This window comes from Bombus vancouverensis, chromosome 5 (assembly GCF_051014615.1).
Source record: "Bombus vancouverensis nearcticus chromosome 5, iyBomVanc1_principal, whole genome shotgun sequence".
Lineage (NCBI taxonomy): Eukaryota > Metazoa > Arthropoda > Insecta > Hymenoptera > Apidae > Bombus > Bombus vancouverensis.
The window spans coordinates 19,105,996-19,124,823 of NC_134915.1; the positions used below are offsets into that span (position 1 = coordinate 19,105,996).

The window sequence follows — 18,828 nt, forward strand, 5'->3', positions numbered from 1 at the left end:
GATGAACGTAGTTACACGCGATAATATAGGCTATCGCGTTTTAATCATTGCATGCAAGTATTGCTGAAACGCAGCATTATTTATAAATCTTTCGTAAGCGGACATACCACCAAAATTCTTAAGGCAAATGCTACTTTTTTTTAAACGGACCTACGTATCTTTTTTTAATTAGACCGTCAACCTAGCCGGTCCCAGACGAGTTCACTGACCCAAGGTATACAAGTTTGCAAAACTCGAAGAAGAATTCCGAGATAGAACATCGGTGAAACGTACATTGCTTCTTCGAAACATCGTACATTGTGAAAATAATTTCCATCCGATTCTATATACCTTTTATATCGATTAACTAATTCCGTTGCTTTAGACTTTTATAGTCATTTTCGAGACATTCTACGCGTTATCGTGCATCGAGGTTCGGGCTAGGTTTTCCATTTTCCATTCTTTCGCCGTTGTTGTTCCCTAGTTTCAAATACGTGGCAACTGTTTCTCGATAATACGTTTCTGTCGCGATTACAATCCAAGGAAATAACGAATTAGCGACTAATGGGTTTGACAAGTGGCTCGCATATTTATCTTTATCGTGCCATTGTCTCGGATATTTTTCTTTATCATAAGCGTAATCGATAAAATATCGTAAAAATAGATTTTATTCGTTCGATCTAGATATCAATTCTCTCGAGTTCTGTCCGTTATTAGCCACCAACGAGGAATTCCAAGTCTCGCGAAAGAGATAGAAAATCGAGTCGAGTCCGAAAACAATTACAAATCGACTGGAAACTGTCTTAAATAACAAACGATCTAAGAGTTTGAAAATTTAAGCGTAGGCAGGAGGTAATACGAACTCTTCTTCTTACTTCGACGCGCTACAGTCTCCTTTCCAACACGTACAACAGGAATTCACGTTTTAATTGAATTTCGTTCGATTGGAACATAAGCGATAGGATTTGATCGGCGATAATTAATTTGATCGAGCGTTATCAGAAATTTCATTGGAATAAATAAAACTCGTACGAATCGAATGGAATTTCGTATACGACGAGCCAACAAAAGGAAACGGCGTAGCAAATTATTATAGAGAATGCGGATCAGGTTTAGTTACTCGTGCGATGACCCGATGGCTTGCAATTAGTCATCTCTGCTCTGTTAGAAGAGAGCGGGTTACTTCGTGGCGACGTTTACCCGCTATTGCTCGTCCGTCGTCGCACCCTGTCGTTGTCCTGTTTGTTTCTTCGCGACTCACGCGCTCCCTTCCATCGCTTTCTTTACTGTAAGTAACTGTACTACTACTGGCGTTTCCTGTATCTCTAAATTGGTAACGCGATCCGAGCAACGAACGAAGAACGGCCGATCGAACTGTATCGAAGGTCAGGATATGCCTGTTCCTCGATTTAGTTCCCTCGCCGTGTATTCCGTACGCGTCTAGAAGCTGGAATGTCTGTCTAGTCGAGGCGTACACGCGCCAAGGCATTCGATGGTAACGACCGCTCGCCGTCCTTTCTTACGTTTCTTACAGGCACTTCTTCAAACATATCATCGATCGTCCCGAACTTTCAAGTCCCGAACCGTCAAGTCGGACGGACATTGCGGCGTTTCCAAGTTTTCAGCGTTTTCCAGGCTCTGAGATATCTATTCGCTTCTTATTTCCTTATTTCGCCGTTGTTTTCATCTTACAACTGTCCGCCTTTTCTTTTCAATTTCTTACGATTACTCCGACGTAGATAGCTTTACGCTGCTCTCGGGATCTCCTTTGAGAAATCGCTGTCGTTTTCCATAAGCCATAACAGAGAGACGTATCGCGACCCGATGCAGAACAAGCAAAGAATAGTTTTACGTTCGGATTCGTGCGAATATAGACCGCGTCTTGGCTTTAACCCTCGACAGAACCACTTTGTTTCGACCTCTCTAATGCAAGTAATAGATATTATGTAGCGTGTAATTGTACTACGTGTAATTGTACGCGGAAACGAGCGGTGAAACTCGTGTACGCGCAGCTTTTGTCTCGATTACTGTTACTCGCCGATGCCACTCTTAATAATACCGCGATACAAACATTGAATAATAATGGCACGCGGTAACAGTAAGGCGATTGTTACGTTGTTTGATCGTAACAACGTAACAACCTTCTGCAACGTATAGAGACATCTTGGTTCGAAACTAGTTGCAATGCCAATGGTATACATAATACGACGATGCTTTAACGAAACCAATAGTATCGTTATTTTAGAGGAGCGAGAAGATGGAACGAGGCAACGATCCACGAATAACAGGTTACTTCTTTCCAACATGTGTCGTACGACTTTACATTTTGAAACGTGCTAGGTTTTTATCCAAAAATATACAACGATACGGTGTGTATCTGCAAAGACAGAAGCATTCGTCGAGAAGATTTAAGAGAGAAAATTTCAAAGATCGATGGCAAAATCGATATAATTTCGTGCGTTGCGAGCCTAAAAGCAAAACGTATAAACGCTACGTTTGACAAACTACGTCTGTAAGGACAGTATCAACATCTACGTCGAGACGTGAAATTCGATATTTTTCTTCTTATAGATCGTCATAAAGGTGACCATCAAATACTCGTCGTTTTTAACCGACCTCGCTCAGAAATACTCGAAACAAAGTTTAGATATAAGCAGTCTAATTACTAAATACCGTAATTTTACGAAATAATATTCCTGTTCTATTTGACGAAAGCAGCGAATAAATATCTACCAGCAACACGGTTCTTTCGTCCGCTACGATAATTTCACTCGAGCTTGATTAACACTTTACCGACCGATAGCCGATTAATCGGTTTGTTTGTCGCCGACAATCTTTCTCGTTATTCGAGCATTAGTTCGTTATTTAGCACTAAGGTACTTTGCTCAGGTGCGTCGCTTTGTAAGATCTCGCGGTTTTATACCAATTTGAAAAACGGTACCGTTCGCGATGAACAAACAGAACGGTATCGGAGCGTTTAAACCGAAACAGAGAGTCTAAAGGGAGAATCTGCGCCTGAGCTGCCGGTCGGGCGTGCGTATGCCGTTGAAACGCTAACGATCGGTAAAGTGCTAAAACGTGCCTAGAACGTTAGATGCATCATGCCGCCACTGTCGAATAAGAAAATTCTGATCCCTACTCGCGCATACATAAAACATAATACATAATACATAAAACGCAACATAACTTAACCATAATTATATGGTAATTTCGCCATAATTTGACAAGAAATTCTGATTGAAATCGCAGGGGAGGGCTGTGTAGAGAAACCTGTGTCGACGTTATGGCGCAATTACGTTACCAGCAGCAGGCCGGACGTGTCGATGAGGTTGACGGTCACGAACGGTGGTTTGACCGCCACGACCAAGGATCACGGTTTGACGGAGTACTGGGCGCATAGGGTGACCTATTGCACGGCACCTGCTTCTCATCCGCGCCTCTTCGTCTGGGTCTACCGGCACGAAGGACGTAGGTTGAGGCCAGAGCTCAGGTGCCACGCTGCCCTCTGTAGCAAGGAGTCCACCGCCAGGAGGCTGGCCTCGACCTTGAACGCCAGGTTACAGCAAGCGCTCCTAGAATTCCGACGGGACAAGGTCTCCAGACAAAATGCTAGGTAAGCAAATCGATCGTGTGTTATGCGCAAGTACGAAAGAGAACGGCGTGATACGCGAACAGATTCGCGGTATCGTAATCGGCGTCGATCGATGTCGCCGTAGTCGAAACGAGCAAATTCGAATTTATCGGTCCTCCGATCGGTCCTTGTTATTCCTCATCTACGCTTATTCCTACTCATAGGAGTAAGGAATAGTCCGTTCCTCGTCACAAACGAACTTGTGGGGTAAGTTTTCTTTTTTTACTTTCCCGTTTTCTCTGCTATTAACGTTGCCTCAACGTCGACTCTCCGTCTCGCGGAAAAAGACGTACCCAATTCGATAAGGGAAAGAAGTTCTACGCATACGTTGCTCTTGGTCTCTTATTTCACGTTTGAAATCATCGTTGGACCCAGCACAAGTAAAACCCTCTATTACTACTTTTATCGAGCCGAGAAACGGTAACGTATACCCGTTTGTTTATTTATTAATCGTATCCTTTTAATTCCGATTAGCAGCTACGCACAACGTCTTATACGCTACGTACAACGTTCTCTTTTCTTGTTCTCCTTACTGATCGTAAGTCTCTGCCTGTAATGGATAACAAATAAAAATAAATAAATAAAGTGTTCAGTGTACATAGCATATACTCGGCATATATTAGACGTAGCCCGTAAGAAAATCGAGGCCAGTGGATTCCCGCAGGAATTCGACGGCGGGGAAATCAGATGCACTTCGCGTGTGTGTGTGTGTGCCAGCATTGCCAGGCATTTGCCAGTCGACAAGAGCTACCGTAAGACCGTAACCTCTCGCTGAAGAGACAATTTGGGTCGCGTTCGTAGAACACGATCGCAGCAATCGAGTCACGATTCGGGTCAAATTCGATCGTTCGACAACGCGTATCTAACCGAATGTTTCGAAAAAGAAACGATCACGACGATAGTCGTTTTCCTTCAAATAATATCGGAGATTTATGTTTTCGCACGATCAAAATCCCGATCGATTGTTGCAAATTACAGATGCTTGTCCCGAATGACAGAACTTTGAGCCGGATATCGGGAAGCTAAGCTGGAAACGGGAATGATGTGCTGTTATCTGCCGTTGCTGTCGAAGAAATGAAAAGTTTCTTCGTTTCTCGAGTAATCTTATTGAAAATGCGCTAATGATAATTGTATCGATTTCCAAGTATAAATGATTTTGTGGCAGAGCGTAATTTCTCTTTGGGCAAGCCAAATACTCAAAATTCGATAGATACGTGTACTTGGACTCTACTGTCAGCTGTGCTTTAACTTTTGGCGAAAACGGTTCCATATATAAGCATTGAGACACCGACTCGTTTCAGACCAAACGTAACAATTATTTGAAATTATCAAAAAATCGAACGATCGACCGTGATTTTGTATTCGTGTAAGATAACGATGCACGAATTTTATAACAACTATTTCTACGTGTTACGAGAGGAACGTAATACCTATCAATAACCACGTATTGACCAACTAAAATTAATGTCTTTTTTTTCTTCTTTTTTTTTTTTGAGTAGAATGTAATTTAGATATTTAGATATTATTTTTATAGTAATTTAGATTTTTTCACGCTGTTATAGAAAAGGGTGATAATGCCAAGTGAGGGGACTAAATCTCTAAAACTGTGAACATCGTTTTCTTTTTTTCCAGATTATCGCTAGCAAACGCTCTGTATGAGAACCCTTCCTTACCACGACGAAAGCTACTTCTCAGTATCGGAGGCCAGAATTACCGACCTCCCCTTGAGAGATCGAAAAGCGCGCCGAAATTATCAGCGATCGAGGAAGATATCGTCGCTGAGGAAATAGAGCAGCAGAGGATCCTCGAAGAGTTGAGGACACTAGAGAACGTGGCGCACAGTTGGCAAGATCAAGATAGCTGGAGGCTCGCTCGATTACTCGATGCTCTGAATCGCGAATCTTCCGACGAGAACGGAAGTATTTCGAGCGGGTGTGAAACAGCCAGCACCGCGACCAGCGAAGAAAGAGCTCCAGGTCCGGAAGATCACCATGCTACAGGTATATCGAAATCAAGTTAAATCTCTTAATTTTTTCAATTTTGCCTTTTCTCTCAAATATGTATGTACGTATACGTATATATGCATAATGAATCGGGCGATGAACCTAGCTAAAAGATAATACGATGAATTTGAAAATATATAGGTATAAAAGAAATATAGTTGGAGCGAATTATCGTGAAATTAATTGTTTGAACATTAAGGAAGATCGTTAAAGAACTTTGAACTTTAAAAACTGATACCGAGATACTGAGAGAGAAATTTGAGTAGAAAAAGATAAACTATATAGGTCGGTTAAACTTGGTTCAGATTATCCCCGTTTACATACATCGACTATCTTACTAATATAAAGTTTATCTTATCTAACAATCGCTAATACAACGTATTAGCATAATGACCGAGCTGTGACTAATTTTTCTAACAATTTTCAACGTACCTTCTTCGAGGTATCTTGTTCCGACGATCCACTTGCCTAGTCCCTAGACCGATAATTTCTTGTTTCTTTTTTCACGTTTTTCAAAGCCGTTAAAATTAATGTAACAGAGATATAGCGAGTAGAAATAGAAATACGGTCGAGTTACTTGAACTCGAGCAACTGGAAGCGGAACAATTCGGCTAAATAATCGGAACTAGATTACTCGAGATCGTCGGAGATACGAATTACCATAGCCACGTTTGCTCGTTCGTAAACTATCGTAACGTAACGCGCATACATTACAGGTGAGACAACGGAACAGCGAATAGACAGAAGAGTGATGTTCTCGGATGACGCGGTCGTAAGAGGTGCAGGTCCCCGAAGAAATTCCGAAGGTTCGCCAAACTTCATGACCTGTGCCGGAAGTCCGCGTTTTCACCGTCGAAACACGGTGCACACCGGTCGTGAAAGGTTTCCACATCGGAACGAAGAGGACGAATCGATGGAGGAGGAGGAGGAAGAGATAGAGGATCCTGCGTCGCATGTGTTCGATTTCGAGTACGTCGAGGACTTTGACGACGTGGTGGATTATAGACCAAGAGGCGAGATATTGTGCAGGTTGGACGACCCGCAGGATAGAGAGAGACGAGTGATGGAAAAGTACCCTGGCAGAATGAGTCACGACTTGCTGCAAAACGACGACTCCCCTTTCTTGACTTTGGACTCCTTGGACGAGGAAGTGGACAGCGACGAAAGCGGCTACGTCGAGGCACCGCCAAAGTCTTTATTGGGCCAAGACGACCGCAAAGAGGACGAAGAGACGAATAATAATAACGGTCGCGTGGAATCGGGTCAAGATCAGACCGGGTCACCCGGTCCTGACGTCCTGAGAGGATCGAACGCGGAGGAAAGTGCAAAAACGAAAAACGACGATTCCAAAGAAACGAAAAACGCGAAAGACGCGAAAGACGCGAAAGACGCGAAAGAAGAAGCGGAAATGGAAGAGCAAGTGGAATCGAAAGATTCTATGCTGACCGTGGAGAATAATCAGAGGATCAAAGAGAAGGAAAGGGAGAGAGCCGATTTCATCAAGTGTCCTATTTCAGAGACTATAAAGAAACTGGCGAACGCGTCGCTGAAAAGCTCCAAGTCCTTAGAAATGACCACGAACAACTGTTTGAAAGCTTTGAATAATTTAAAGACGTCAAAGTCGTTGGACGGTGTTAAGCCGGCAGAGATGGAAGGAGAATCGCCGAGCCTTCATCAAAGGAAACAATTGCTCGCCCAACAAGGCGTTATCGTTTAAGAACTGGTCCAAATAAAAAATAAGAAACGCACGAACGAAAGACGAAAGCCCGAAAATTCTTAAATATAGGTTTACTCTGGCGCGATCGTCCACCTATCGATCAACGACAGGCCAATCTGTACATCGCGTATTACAAACTCGTAACGTTGCCGCATTCGTTAGACAATTTTTAAACTTGGATAGAAAACTTTACCGAGAGATAATAATCGAGCAGTTGGTTTTGTTCGATCGATAAAGGTCTTTGGTAAACCGTTGTGCCCGTGTTATTGATTTAACAGAAACGAAATGCGGCTTCGAGTATCGCGAGAATATGTAACGTTAGAACTTGCGAGGATATACGTACGTTGCTCTATCGAATTGTCGACGATTAAACGATTTTTTCAAGAAATCCGTGTAATAAGAAGTAAGTTTAATCGGAATCGACCGTCGAGTTGGGTGCACTGGCGATCCGTGATTATCAAGTTGGGCTTGACGCGCAGGATCGTTAGTTGCACCGCTATAGTATGGACAAATTGAACGTTAAGCGGGCTACTCTTGCGGAGCATGGTACAATTATTTACGATTTATTACCATTTATTACCATTTATTACGATATTTATATCGATTTACGGGCGTGTACTTGGAAGCAATATTTTTCTAAACCTATATCGTTGGTTAAAAGAGCCAAGCTTTCGGCAAATATAGAATTGATAGAATCGATCGTCGCAAGACAACAAAGATTCGCACAAAACAAATACTTTGAAAACAAACAAAAAAATCCGTTTTACAAATACACTTAAGAAACGTTAATAATTGTAAATTGTACTTTACACTCATTTTAAAAATGGAAGAAATTTATTAACTAAAAGTTACTTTGTAACTTTTCGATTCGAACGATTGAAATAATAAAGTTGACGAACTTTGTTGCGATAAACTGCGTAACGCTAAATTTAAATCCACGAGCTTCGTGCTTGCCGAAAATGAGATTCAAATCGTATTCGGTGCTAGTCGCATAGCGCAATGATAATTCGAGCATTCGAACTGTCACGTTTAAATTTATAATACACGGTTCTTAAACAGGAACCTGCCACACGTATATCCGATACAGTACGTACGTTTCTTCGTACTTTCAGCAAACCAACTCTACTCTGTTATCGATAAACCGTTAAGAATAATTTGGACCGAACACTTTGATAATTACGCGTGTATCTCGGATGGAAGCTAAACCGCTCGTGTACCATGCTACCAACGATGCGAAAGAATCCCAAATATATTGTCACCATTGCTGTACAAGAAAGATTCGAAGACCAATAAAATGGACAAGAATTCTCGAAAGTCTAAAGCTCTTGTACTTTTCTTCGTTTCATCAGCCGCATAACTGCGGCAACCTGCTCTTAAACTTGCAGAGACTCGCATTCGGCCAAGTGTCGTGACCGCTACGAGTCGCCCGATAATTACAGATCGCGTGCAAAACCGGCAGAAAACGCGAATCACGGCGCTTCACGGTATACACAGCTCCTGTGGATTCGGGTCGATCGATAGGACAGAGACGCAGGCGTCTTCATAGGTATCGCAAATTCCTCCGCAGGGTCAATTCTTCGAAACGTTACACAGAAATTGTTTATTATTATTTCTGTTTATTTTTCTTAACTTTTTTTCATCGTTTCATGAAATTTCTTACTCTTGGATCTTTCTCTATGAAAATATCATTTCTACGAGATACTATTTTACGAAAATATCTTTGTATAAAATTTCTATCGAATTCTAGTAATACGGAATATAGGCTGCTGCTATTTTACCAAATTACGATTAGTTGAATCGATAAGGACAACGCACGCATATTTATGCCACCTATCCTGTATTTCTATACGAATTCGTTGCAAGAATAATAATAAAACATCCTTCCAACCATGTGTTGGCCGATACTACTTTACTTGCCGATAGTAAAAACACAGGTCGTTTATTTAAATTTTGACTTTGGCGATAACATCTGCACGAATGCAAAAAGCCAGACGTAAGACGCATCGCACAGCGATTCGTGCGAATTTACCGCATATATGATCGCCGGACATCTTTCAGCATTCCCTTGCAACAACGTCCGATGCGGAACGTCCCCGTCAGATGGCAGCAAATGTGCTTATAACCACCTAGCCGATATTCAAAAATCGTTTACGATTCGATCCGAAATACATTTATATTTACTACTACTATTTAATTATAATAACTACTATTATATTATAATTAGTCGCTTATTTCGTTGTATCGATCGGCACGAATAAATCGTTCTTTCCAATTTGAAATATAGAACGACGGGCGAAGAAAAGTTTATAATGTAAGAAGCCTTTAACCGTACCATAATCTTGCAAAGTGGATTTATAGTTAGTAAGAGCAACGAATAAATACAATTCGTATACTACGAATACGATAGAAAGATAAATTAAATTTTCATCTACGCCGTATCCATTTATATCGTATAACTGTATTTTACGTTACTGCATGCCGAACTAACGAGCCGCGTTACATTAACAGCTTCTTTAATCAAAATGTACAAATCTACGTTTCTTTCCATTTACATACAGCCAAATAAATGATATTTCCTCCCGTATATCGCACGAACACGTTTCACGGAAAATTTGCAAACACCTAAAACTTGTTCAACTTTTCCCATTTACAGTCTACTAGTACTAGTAGTACCAGTAGTACTAGTATAAAGTCGGTTTAAATATGCGGCAGCAATGCGAACAATGCGAAAGCAAATAGGGGCACTTCGATATCGAATGTGCGACGACAGCGAAACGGTGCTTGCATCCAGTCAAGATCAAGGTACATACCTCGTCGAGTCTCGTTTCGAGTCACAGTTCTCCATGGATACGATAGCGCGTTGGTTTGCGCTGCTCACGCACACCTACGTCTCTCGTCCATGCGACCTACTAACTTATCGAGCCGCGCGCACACTTGTATACGGATGTGCATTCAGCGTGCACGCTACAAATCCTACATAAATGCACGAACAGAACCCAGGATCTGTCCCTTTTCCCCGCTTAACTTTCCATTTACGTATCCTTCGTTCTTTTAATTTCCCTTAAACGTAACAATATTTCTTACACGCAACAGACATATCCGGAAATCGATCGTCCACAATTAATCCTTGTTATAACAATATTTATTAGATCAACGACCCTTCCCCGGTCACTTACAGCGATTTCCTCGACTATTATTACTATTACTATTTCGTATTTAATATTTAGAGAGCGTTGATTTCAAGCGATCTTCGAGTAATTGAAAACGCTAAATTCGATTAGCAGACATCTTATACTCTATACATAGATCCGCGTATACGCGGTCGCAGCGTCGAGATAATTCATAACAAAACTTTTCCATCCTTCTTCTACCAACGACTACTCGATTAACGTAGATTCCAGTGCACGTAAGTATAGGTAAATCAGCGCACGACCTATAGGAAATCTAGCATCCTATAGTTATCTACGAGCTACGATTTGAACGACTAACCTTTACACAGACTTTCGAGCTGTCTCGTTGCACACAGATTTCGGCATACAGGTCCACTCGTTTCACCCATACCAACATGTCCATGTTCTCCGGTTCATCTTACACTCATACGTACGCGTGATGTATGCTATGGTAACACGACGTTACATACAGATACATGCAGGTACTACATATATGCAGGTAGCGTATATCGGAGGGGCACGTCAGGCCCCCTGACAAACGATGGAGGGGGTCCGTGGGGTCCCATAGAGCGGCGAGTAGCTGGTTGGGGCCCGCACCCATACGCGCACGAGCCGCGAGTAGTGTTAACGGCCTTGCTTTATGTGGGTCATGAAACAAGGTCCCACTAGCACGAGGAGCACGAGGAGCACGACGAGCACGAGGAGCACGACGAGCACGAGAGAAGCAGAGAACGACGCAGCGGCACGGCGCGCTCCACTCGAGCTCCGTTTCATACTTCCATAGACTTACACGCGCACACGCGGTGCTCTCTCGCGAACGCCATTGCACACAGCACACGTGCGCCAGCAGAATCGTTGTTATTTATGCTCCTTAAATATCTAGTTTTTTTCTCTTCTTTTCTTTTCTTCGGCGCTGAATACGTACGGTAAATATTGCATAAAGCGGTTAGCTTGTCACAGGTAAAGATTACAATGGCTCGGAAAAGTATTCCAGCGTCCCTACAAACTTTTTACGTACGTATGACGGACATTCTGCGAAACATTTCGAAATCTCGTTAGCGTTATAACGAGATAGGACAGTCTCTCGCGATTATATTAGTTTCGAAACGCATCTGAAGATATAGGCGCACGCGCACAAACATATATATATAGAAGTTACAAGATATTTATTGGAAGCATACACTTCGCAAGCTATTCGCCAAACTATTTCAACAGTCAATTATTCGTTATATCAATAAAGCAGGATATTTAGCGAGACCATCTTTGCCACCATCAGTTGTACGTTCAAGACCGTTATTTATGTTCTATACTAATGTTTCGCTCGGCCTATGTTCGTAATAAACGTCCTCTAACTTCTCTATACATTTTCGGAATAACTTTTTAATTTTATCACCGTAATTACGATGGTCGCGTCTCGTTGCAGCGCTAACGAAACTTCTAAACGTTTCGTATAACGCGTACAATCATATTCATAAAAATCTTCCGTGGTAAGCGTTGGAATACTTTCACGAAATTTCGAAACCGATCGAGGATAATTTTATATGTTGATATACGGTCGAAAGTCTGAAATAAAATATTTGTTAAGAAGTGTATTTGTCGTCGGGAATTTGTCGTCGGGAGAACAACGATGGGTAAGAAATTTGTCGAGTGCACGTGCGAAGCATTCTGTTTTTATTTACTAGCGTAGACTGAATTGTGTGCTGTTGCGCGTAGAACTCTGTTTTAGAAACCAGAGTATTTCAGAGTATTTCAGCGCGTCGCACTTGACTCTTTTCATTTTTTCAATGCCAGAACAGTCATTTCCTGTAGATATTTGAAATAGATTTACGAATCATCTTCCTGGAAAATAAAATTTTACTCTAGACTCGCGTCCGATACCTCTGTAAGAATGGAAAATCCCAGATTGCTTTTGCAGTTACGAAGCGCAGTATCCTAAATTATCCCTTTCCAACAGTCTACGTACAAATTTAAATGCACCGCTATTATATATTAAAGGTTTGAAATCGCTATCTCTTCCGAGCTGTTGTTTCGTTTGATTTGCGATCAAGCTATTCGATCGCTTTCGTGCTGGCGTATCTGTACATTGAAGTAGGCAGAGGCAGAGAGAGGGAGAGAGAGAGAGAGAGAGAGAGAGAGAGCCACCAACGCAATCGGTGCTTTCTACGATGTGCTCCAAGCACAGTGTACCTTCTCTTCCTGGTGCAACACTGGCAAAAGAACCGATCGACTCTACGTAAGCGCGTGTCGATACATCGCGTTTTCAATCAGCCGGATTTATTCGTCGTAACCAACGGATGATCGTTGGAGGATTCGCGATTGCAAAACAACAAGCAAACAAAGACGCAATGTTAACAAGGTGATCACGACGTCGAGTGATCCTTGATTTTGTGGATTATTCGAATAGCAGGCTCGATAACGATGGCAATAGACGCGCTAGATATACTGAAATAGTAGTAACAGTACCAACGGTACAGTTATCGTACAGATTATAGTAATAAAGTTAAACGTGCAATGATATGGTTACATCGAACCTAACGCCGGCATTACGCCAACTACGAGAAATTTTCTCGTTCAACGGCTGCCTTATTTAATTTGATGACATTATTTAAATATCCTGCTAACTCATAGTTTCACTTGCGAAGAATTTATAAAATAATATGGACGAAGAGTTCTATCGAAGATATATCTCCGCCCTTCTAGTAACAGCTACTTTCCCCACTTTTAAATCATGTATAACGATGCGAACGAACAGTTGACCCGTGGCATTCGATAGCATAATTACGCTAGCAACGATCAACCGAGTAAATTTTAGTCAAAGTCACGATCTTTGAAAACAACCATGCTACAAAGTGTGGCACTTTCACTGCGGTTGAAATAGATCGCGTAATACGGGTTATATACTTGCAGGCGCGATGCGAAATGACTTTTTCGAATACATCTAAAACGTTTTTAAAGTAGGAGAAATTATCGTTAGAGAAACGTCTTTTCCTCGGAAAATTAGAAACTAATGCAACACGAAATTTGCGTAATACGTATTTATATAAATATCGTTGTTAGAATCTGAAGCAACTCTAATTAAGATCCTCTAATTAAGAGATCCATTGAAAGGAAATGAACGATTGGAGTTAGATTGGCAATCGTAATAAAAACAAAGCGATTTATACGAATTTATGCAAGATCCGTAAATTCGTACATAAAAATTCGTAGATCGATCGTTGCGGTTAATACGTTGCGCTTTGTTTCGAGCTCCACGAGCGAACGTATCTCAGTTTGCCTCTCCAGGGCAGACGCGAAAAAGAAATTTCTTTCAACTTCTTCAAATCTTAATCAACGTGAAAATGAAAAATCCGGTATTATGACGATAATCCGATAATCGTGTCACGAGCGAACGAAAGAAAGGTTTCGCCTCCACCGGCGACCAGGTTCGATGAATATAGTTGAAATCGTATCGAGATCGATCATCGTCACACCGCACCGTCGTCGGCTAGTAGCTACCAACTCGCGGAAGGTGGTTCTTCGTTCGCGTATCGAACTGAACGACGATAATGTTCGATGGGAATTTTCGACGGCAATTTTCGACGGCAATTTTCGACGGCACCCCATATAGTTTTCACCGCGCGTGCTGCACACGCGGTAGCTACGATGCCAAGAGAAATCGAACTTGATCGCTAAGCGAGCCGCGACGTCAGCTCGGCCCATTAGCCGCGTTCGAGGTTGTTTTGCCGCGTGCAAGAACAGCCTGCAAACACCGAGGACGAGGAACGAGGATCGGACGAAGCCCGAAAGAGACGCGACGATCTACGAGTGGCGTCGACCCATTACAAAATCGCTCTGTCACTTTGGTCTTCGGTGACTCTCATTTTTCATTTTCTAACGAAATTACGATCTATACAAAATTCTACGTACTAAACGGTCGACTACGTACTACACTGCCATCGATATACATGCAACCATGTGGACGCTTTAGTTAATTCGTATCGACAATATACGAACGACGTACAACATCTATTAGATTTAATAAATCACCAATATATTTGCAAGGAATTGTAATTTGTAAGGAATTCTAATGATATATTTGAAGGTAAAACGTGTAAAATATTCAAAGTACGTCACATTGACATATATTACGTATATCACATCTCGTTATTACATTTACGTAGCAAGTAAATACAATATTATTGCGCACAGAAGAGCCACCACACCGCTGTGTTTTGTATCAAATAATAACAGATAGTGCCGCTCGTTGCAGATACGGTAGATATGCCAACATTTTGGTTGATCCGACCGCTTCGGTGGTAAATTCCGTACACGGAAACAATAAAACAAGTTCGTATAAACGTGTGCCCTGTTCGACCTTGTTTCCGAGTTATGGCGAGTTTCTTCCGAAACAAACTGTATCTGTGCGTGCTTCCACCAGAGAAGTACAAAATGACCTGGTTGCATCCAAACGCAACACAAGACTGCAGACGTTTTATCATCGTGCTGCCTTACTCTGCGCATTTTTCCACCCATCGTTAGTTAGATATCGAGCTCTGTTTATAAAGAGGCAAGTAATATACAGGCAAGGTAAACATAGTGATATAGGTAGGTCAACTATTTCCTTTTGTCGATAGAATTACTCGGATATAAAACTCGCTGTATCTCGTAAATGTTAATTCTATTATTTATGTATATATAGATATATATATGTAACGCTTTTTTAAAATAATTAGATATATATTAGTATTTCAATAAAGAAAATTCATTCCGAACTTTCGAAGCCGATGTTCTATTGTTTACGTTGTGAATACTCTTGGGAAACTCGTGTTAATAACGATTCCAAGACCGTGATTATTTCGCAGGAAATAATGTATTACATGTAAACAAATATACATAGTAGTGGTAATACTACTGATAATTCATTTGCTTTGTTTTATTACTCGGATCTCGTTAATATTTAAAACGAATATGCTGAAACATAGTATACCAAAGTGGCGGATCGGTTCAGGCCTGACCGATAAATACGTATCATACCATGTATCGTATCGTATCGTTCGTAAACACTGGTCTACTTACTTCCACTTGATTCCATTCAGTGATCTGAAAAATTAAAGAAAAACGCACTTCTTCCTTGCAATATAGAGTGGGTCTCAAGCTACTGCTCTGAAACGACGCAAGATGGGAAAAACTTTCATCGAGCAAAATCGAATAATCTGTAATAACGGAGGAGAATGGTCGAACGTGGAATACCATTTTCTCTTTCAAATGTCATTTTTCCAAAATAAACATATTTATGGGTATTCGATATTCGGTATTTCGGTTTACGCTCGATCGAACAGCAACATTATATTTCGAAAGTTAGCAGCAACTTTATTCCATGTTACATCTTGTTAAATTACAATTACATTATTACTACATTAATGCATTTCAAGCTATTGCTGCGTGTCTAAATACAATTACGCTGGAATTTACGTCATCGTAACGTAAAATAGCGATATCGTTAAGGTAAAATCTAACCAACAGCTTACATTTTTCGTACACGTTTAAATCTTCGAAAAACACAGTAACCAATCGATCGTCTCTCTAATATAGCACGAACTAAAACGGAATACACTTTCGGATTCGCATTCGATCGATATACAGATCGTACGTCGCTGTGCGGAAACTACTGTGCGGAATCATTATAACGATACTAACGGTGAAATCTACGGAAACGCGATACAAGTATCATTAATACCACGTACGAGTACGAAATGTATCCATTCTCGAAAAAAAAAAAAGAAAAATGAGACAATGAAAACAAATGCCACTTGGTATTCATACACGATACCAGAAGAATATCAATTTTAATGAAATCTGTGTGAAAAATCAACAGTCGCTCGGCTACAATCGACGTCTATTATTCTATGAAATTTGATGAATTTCGTGCATTAGCATTTTTTCATTCGAATCCTCGCATCTATCGCAACATTTCTTATAAGAAAAATACGCAAAGAAGTATTATATTATATATTAAGAAATATTATCGTGAAATAATTAGATACGGATGAAACGTGGAGTACTTGTTTGTCGTACTACAACCAGAAAGGAAAGGTCAATTTTTCCAATATATGAACATACTTCCGTATATGTATGCATGTATATCGCGTTCGCGACAAACGTCGTAAATCACGCGGTACAACGATTAGTCTGATCGATCATTAAGATGTGAGAACGGGACGTTACAGCGGCCACACCAGCCAGATTGTTACTTTGAAAGGCCATAGGATAACAATCGATCTCTTCCGTTTCTTTCTTTTTGCCGGAAATGACGTTTGTTTAACAACGTTTCGGTATTTATTCGATATTTTATTTCAAAGTTGGTCTAATCGAACGTTCTTCGTTGTCAATCGATTATTCCAAATAGATAGATTTTTTATGAATTTGTCGTATACGTTTGTACTTTATCGATCAATTTACTCAATGGTATTGGAGTCGACGAGATATTCCTTCTATTTCTACATGTATACAAAGGATTACGCTTTTGCCAAGATACTTGTCTTTCAGAACATCTAGGAGAAAGCGAAATATATAGAGTGTTTTGAAAAGAAGGTCGAAAACTTTTAGAGCATATAATGTACATGTATGTAAGTAGGAAGTCTTAACAAATACACGTTCTAAAAATTACTTGGTTTTAAGCTACAAGTTATAAACAACGAGGAAGGAATGTTGTAAATATTTAAAAATCGTTGGTTTCGTTAAAATTTTAATTCAACGATCTTAACAATCTTACATTTCACTCGTTCTATTGAAATATTCTCTATTTATGTATAATCTTGAAACTTTCATGCAAAATGCTCCAAATGCACCAAATAGGAATCTTTACATCTATCGTATCTCTGCAGGCTTAGAGAGAAATAACGTAGAAAGCTACGAGAATCGATAATTATTTACTTTAATTTAATAATATAATAATTATTTAATTTAACCGATAATTATCAAACAACCGAATTGTTAATATTAACTATGTAACTATGTAACGTGTAACTATGTAATAACTAAACTGCGATTAATTTTTTAACCATCTTTTTTTATGAATATGACTGAAATTTACGCGGAGATTTGTTTTCCATACTTTATACTTTGTATATTGGCTTCGTTCTACGATACCGAGCAAATGCAAGGACTACCATCGAATCTGAATTACGAGTAACGTTAGTCCATAAGCACTTACCTCGTTAGCCCGGACCAATCAAGGTTTTCAATCTATCCGTTGATGGATCGTTGATTGTTGGCTTCTATATATATATATATATGTATATATAATATGTTACAATTTAGTGGTTGCGCGCGCATTAAAAATATGCTAATGTAATGACGGTACCGCTAGAACCGATAGGAGAAAGGAGAAAGATAGTGGTGCCGAAGCAAAAAGAACGATCGCAGGTGCCCTTAACGCCGATGACAAGCTACGATCGTTGTCATTCCACGTGTACATGGTTCGACGGCAAATCGTAAATCGTGACTGGAAGGGAGTGTACAATGGTAATTAGGAATTCTTATTTAAATGGAGCATCAGATAAGGGCAAGAACAGCTAGATATAGCGATTCCACGTGCGACGAATTCTTAACTGTATTTCTCCGTGTCTTACTGCGCCATTTCTTCCTCGTTTTCAAAAGCATTCCCAACTAGCAGCCTCAATAGCCAATATATTAACACCGAGGTTCGCTTGTATCATCCACACGGTTCCATTCGAGCAAAAATTCCTCTACCCGATTAAATACTACCGTTCCGATGATTCCACTATCTGTGCGAGTCTTTCAATTTCATTATCCAAATACACGATCGACGTTGTACAGCTTAAATAATAAACGATTCGTCTCGGTAAACCTATCGATCGCAGGAAAAAATATATATATAAATATAATTATACAATTACTTATATAAAACTTATATAATTTTATAAGGGTCGATTAAAGATAGCTTCCGAGTGCAACTCGTTAGTCGGTTTATCTAATATATTTAGATACGCGTTAAAGATCGCTAGGTCTAGCTGTTTGTGGATTCTCTCGCTTCTATCGAAAAACCAACACGAAAATCGTATATGGCTTTCGAAAAATCCTTTTCGTAGAATTTCCTCGTTTTTTCAACGGTACAGCGATATCTTTTCGTTTCCATTCCGAGTCTGAACGGATAACACGAAGCTAACATTGCGTAAAGCGAGCTTTATTTGGCAGCGCGGCTTATTTGCCGCAAACTTGAACAGGGCGACAGGTAACGCTTAATGGCCCCTTAATCACCGACTGACGCTACTCGTACGCTAACGATCGAGATTTTTAAACGATGACTAAAAGTTAACAGGCCACGGC

At 40.5% G+C, this 18,828-nt stretch overlaps 1 protein-coding gene across 5 annotated transcripts in view; it reads left to right on the forward strand.

The window, feature by feature from the left end:
• The window catches only part of LOC117158452 (uncharacterized), a 64,320-nt gene extending 55,669 nt beyond the window's left edge, over positions 1–8,651 (forward strand). For all 5 annotated transcript variants that reach the window (XM_033337339.2, XM_076618496.1, XM_033337340.2 and 2 more), the window contains exons 3-5: positions 3,229–3,592; positions 5,243–5,610; positions 6,330–8,651. In XM_033337339.2, coding sequence (XP_033193230.1) covers positions 3,229–3,592; positions 5,243–5,610; positions 6,330–7,330 — 1,733 coding nt within the window. In that variant the 3' untranslated portion in view covers positions 7,331–8,651. The remainder of the gene's footprint in view (positions 1–3,228; positions 3,593–5,242; positions 5,611–6,329) is intronic.
• The last annotated feature ends 10,177 nt before the right edge of the window (positions 8,652–18,828 follow it).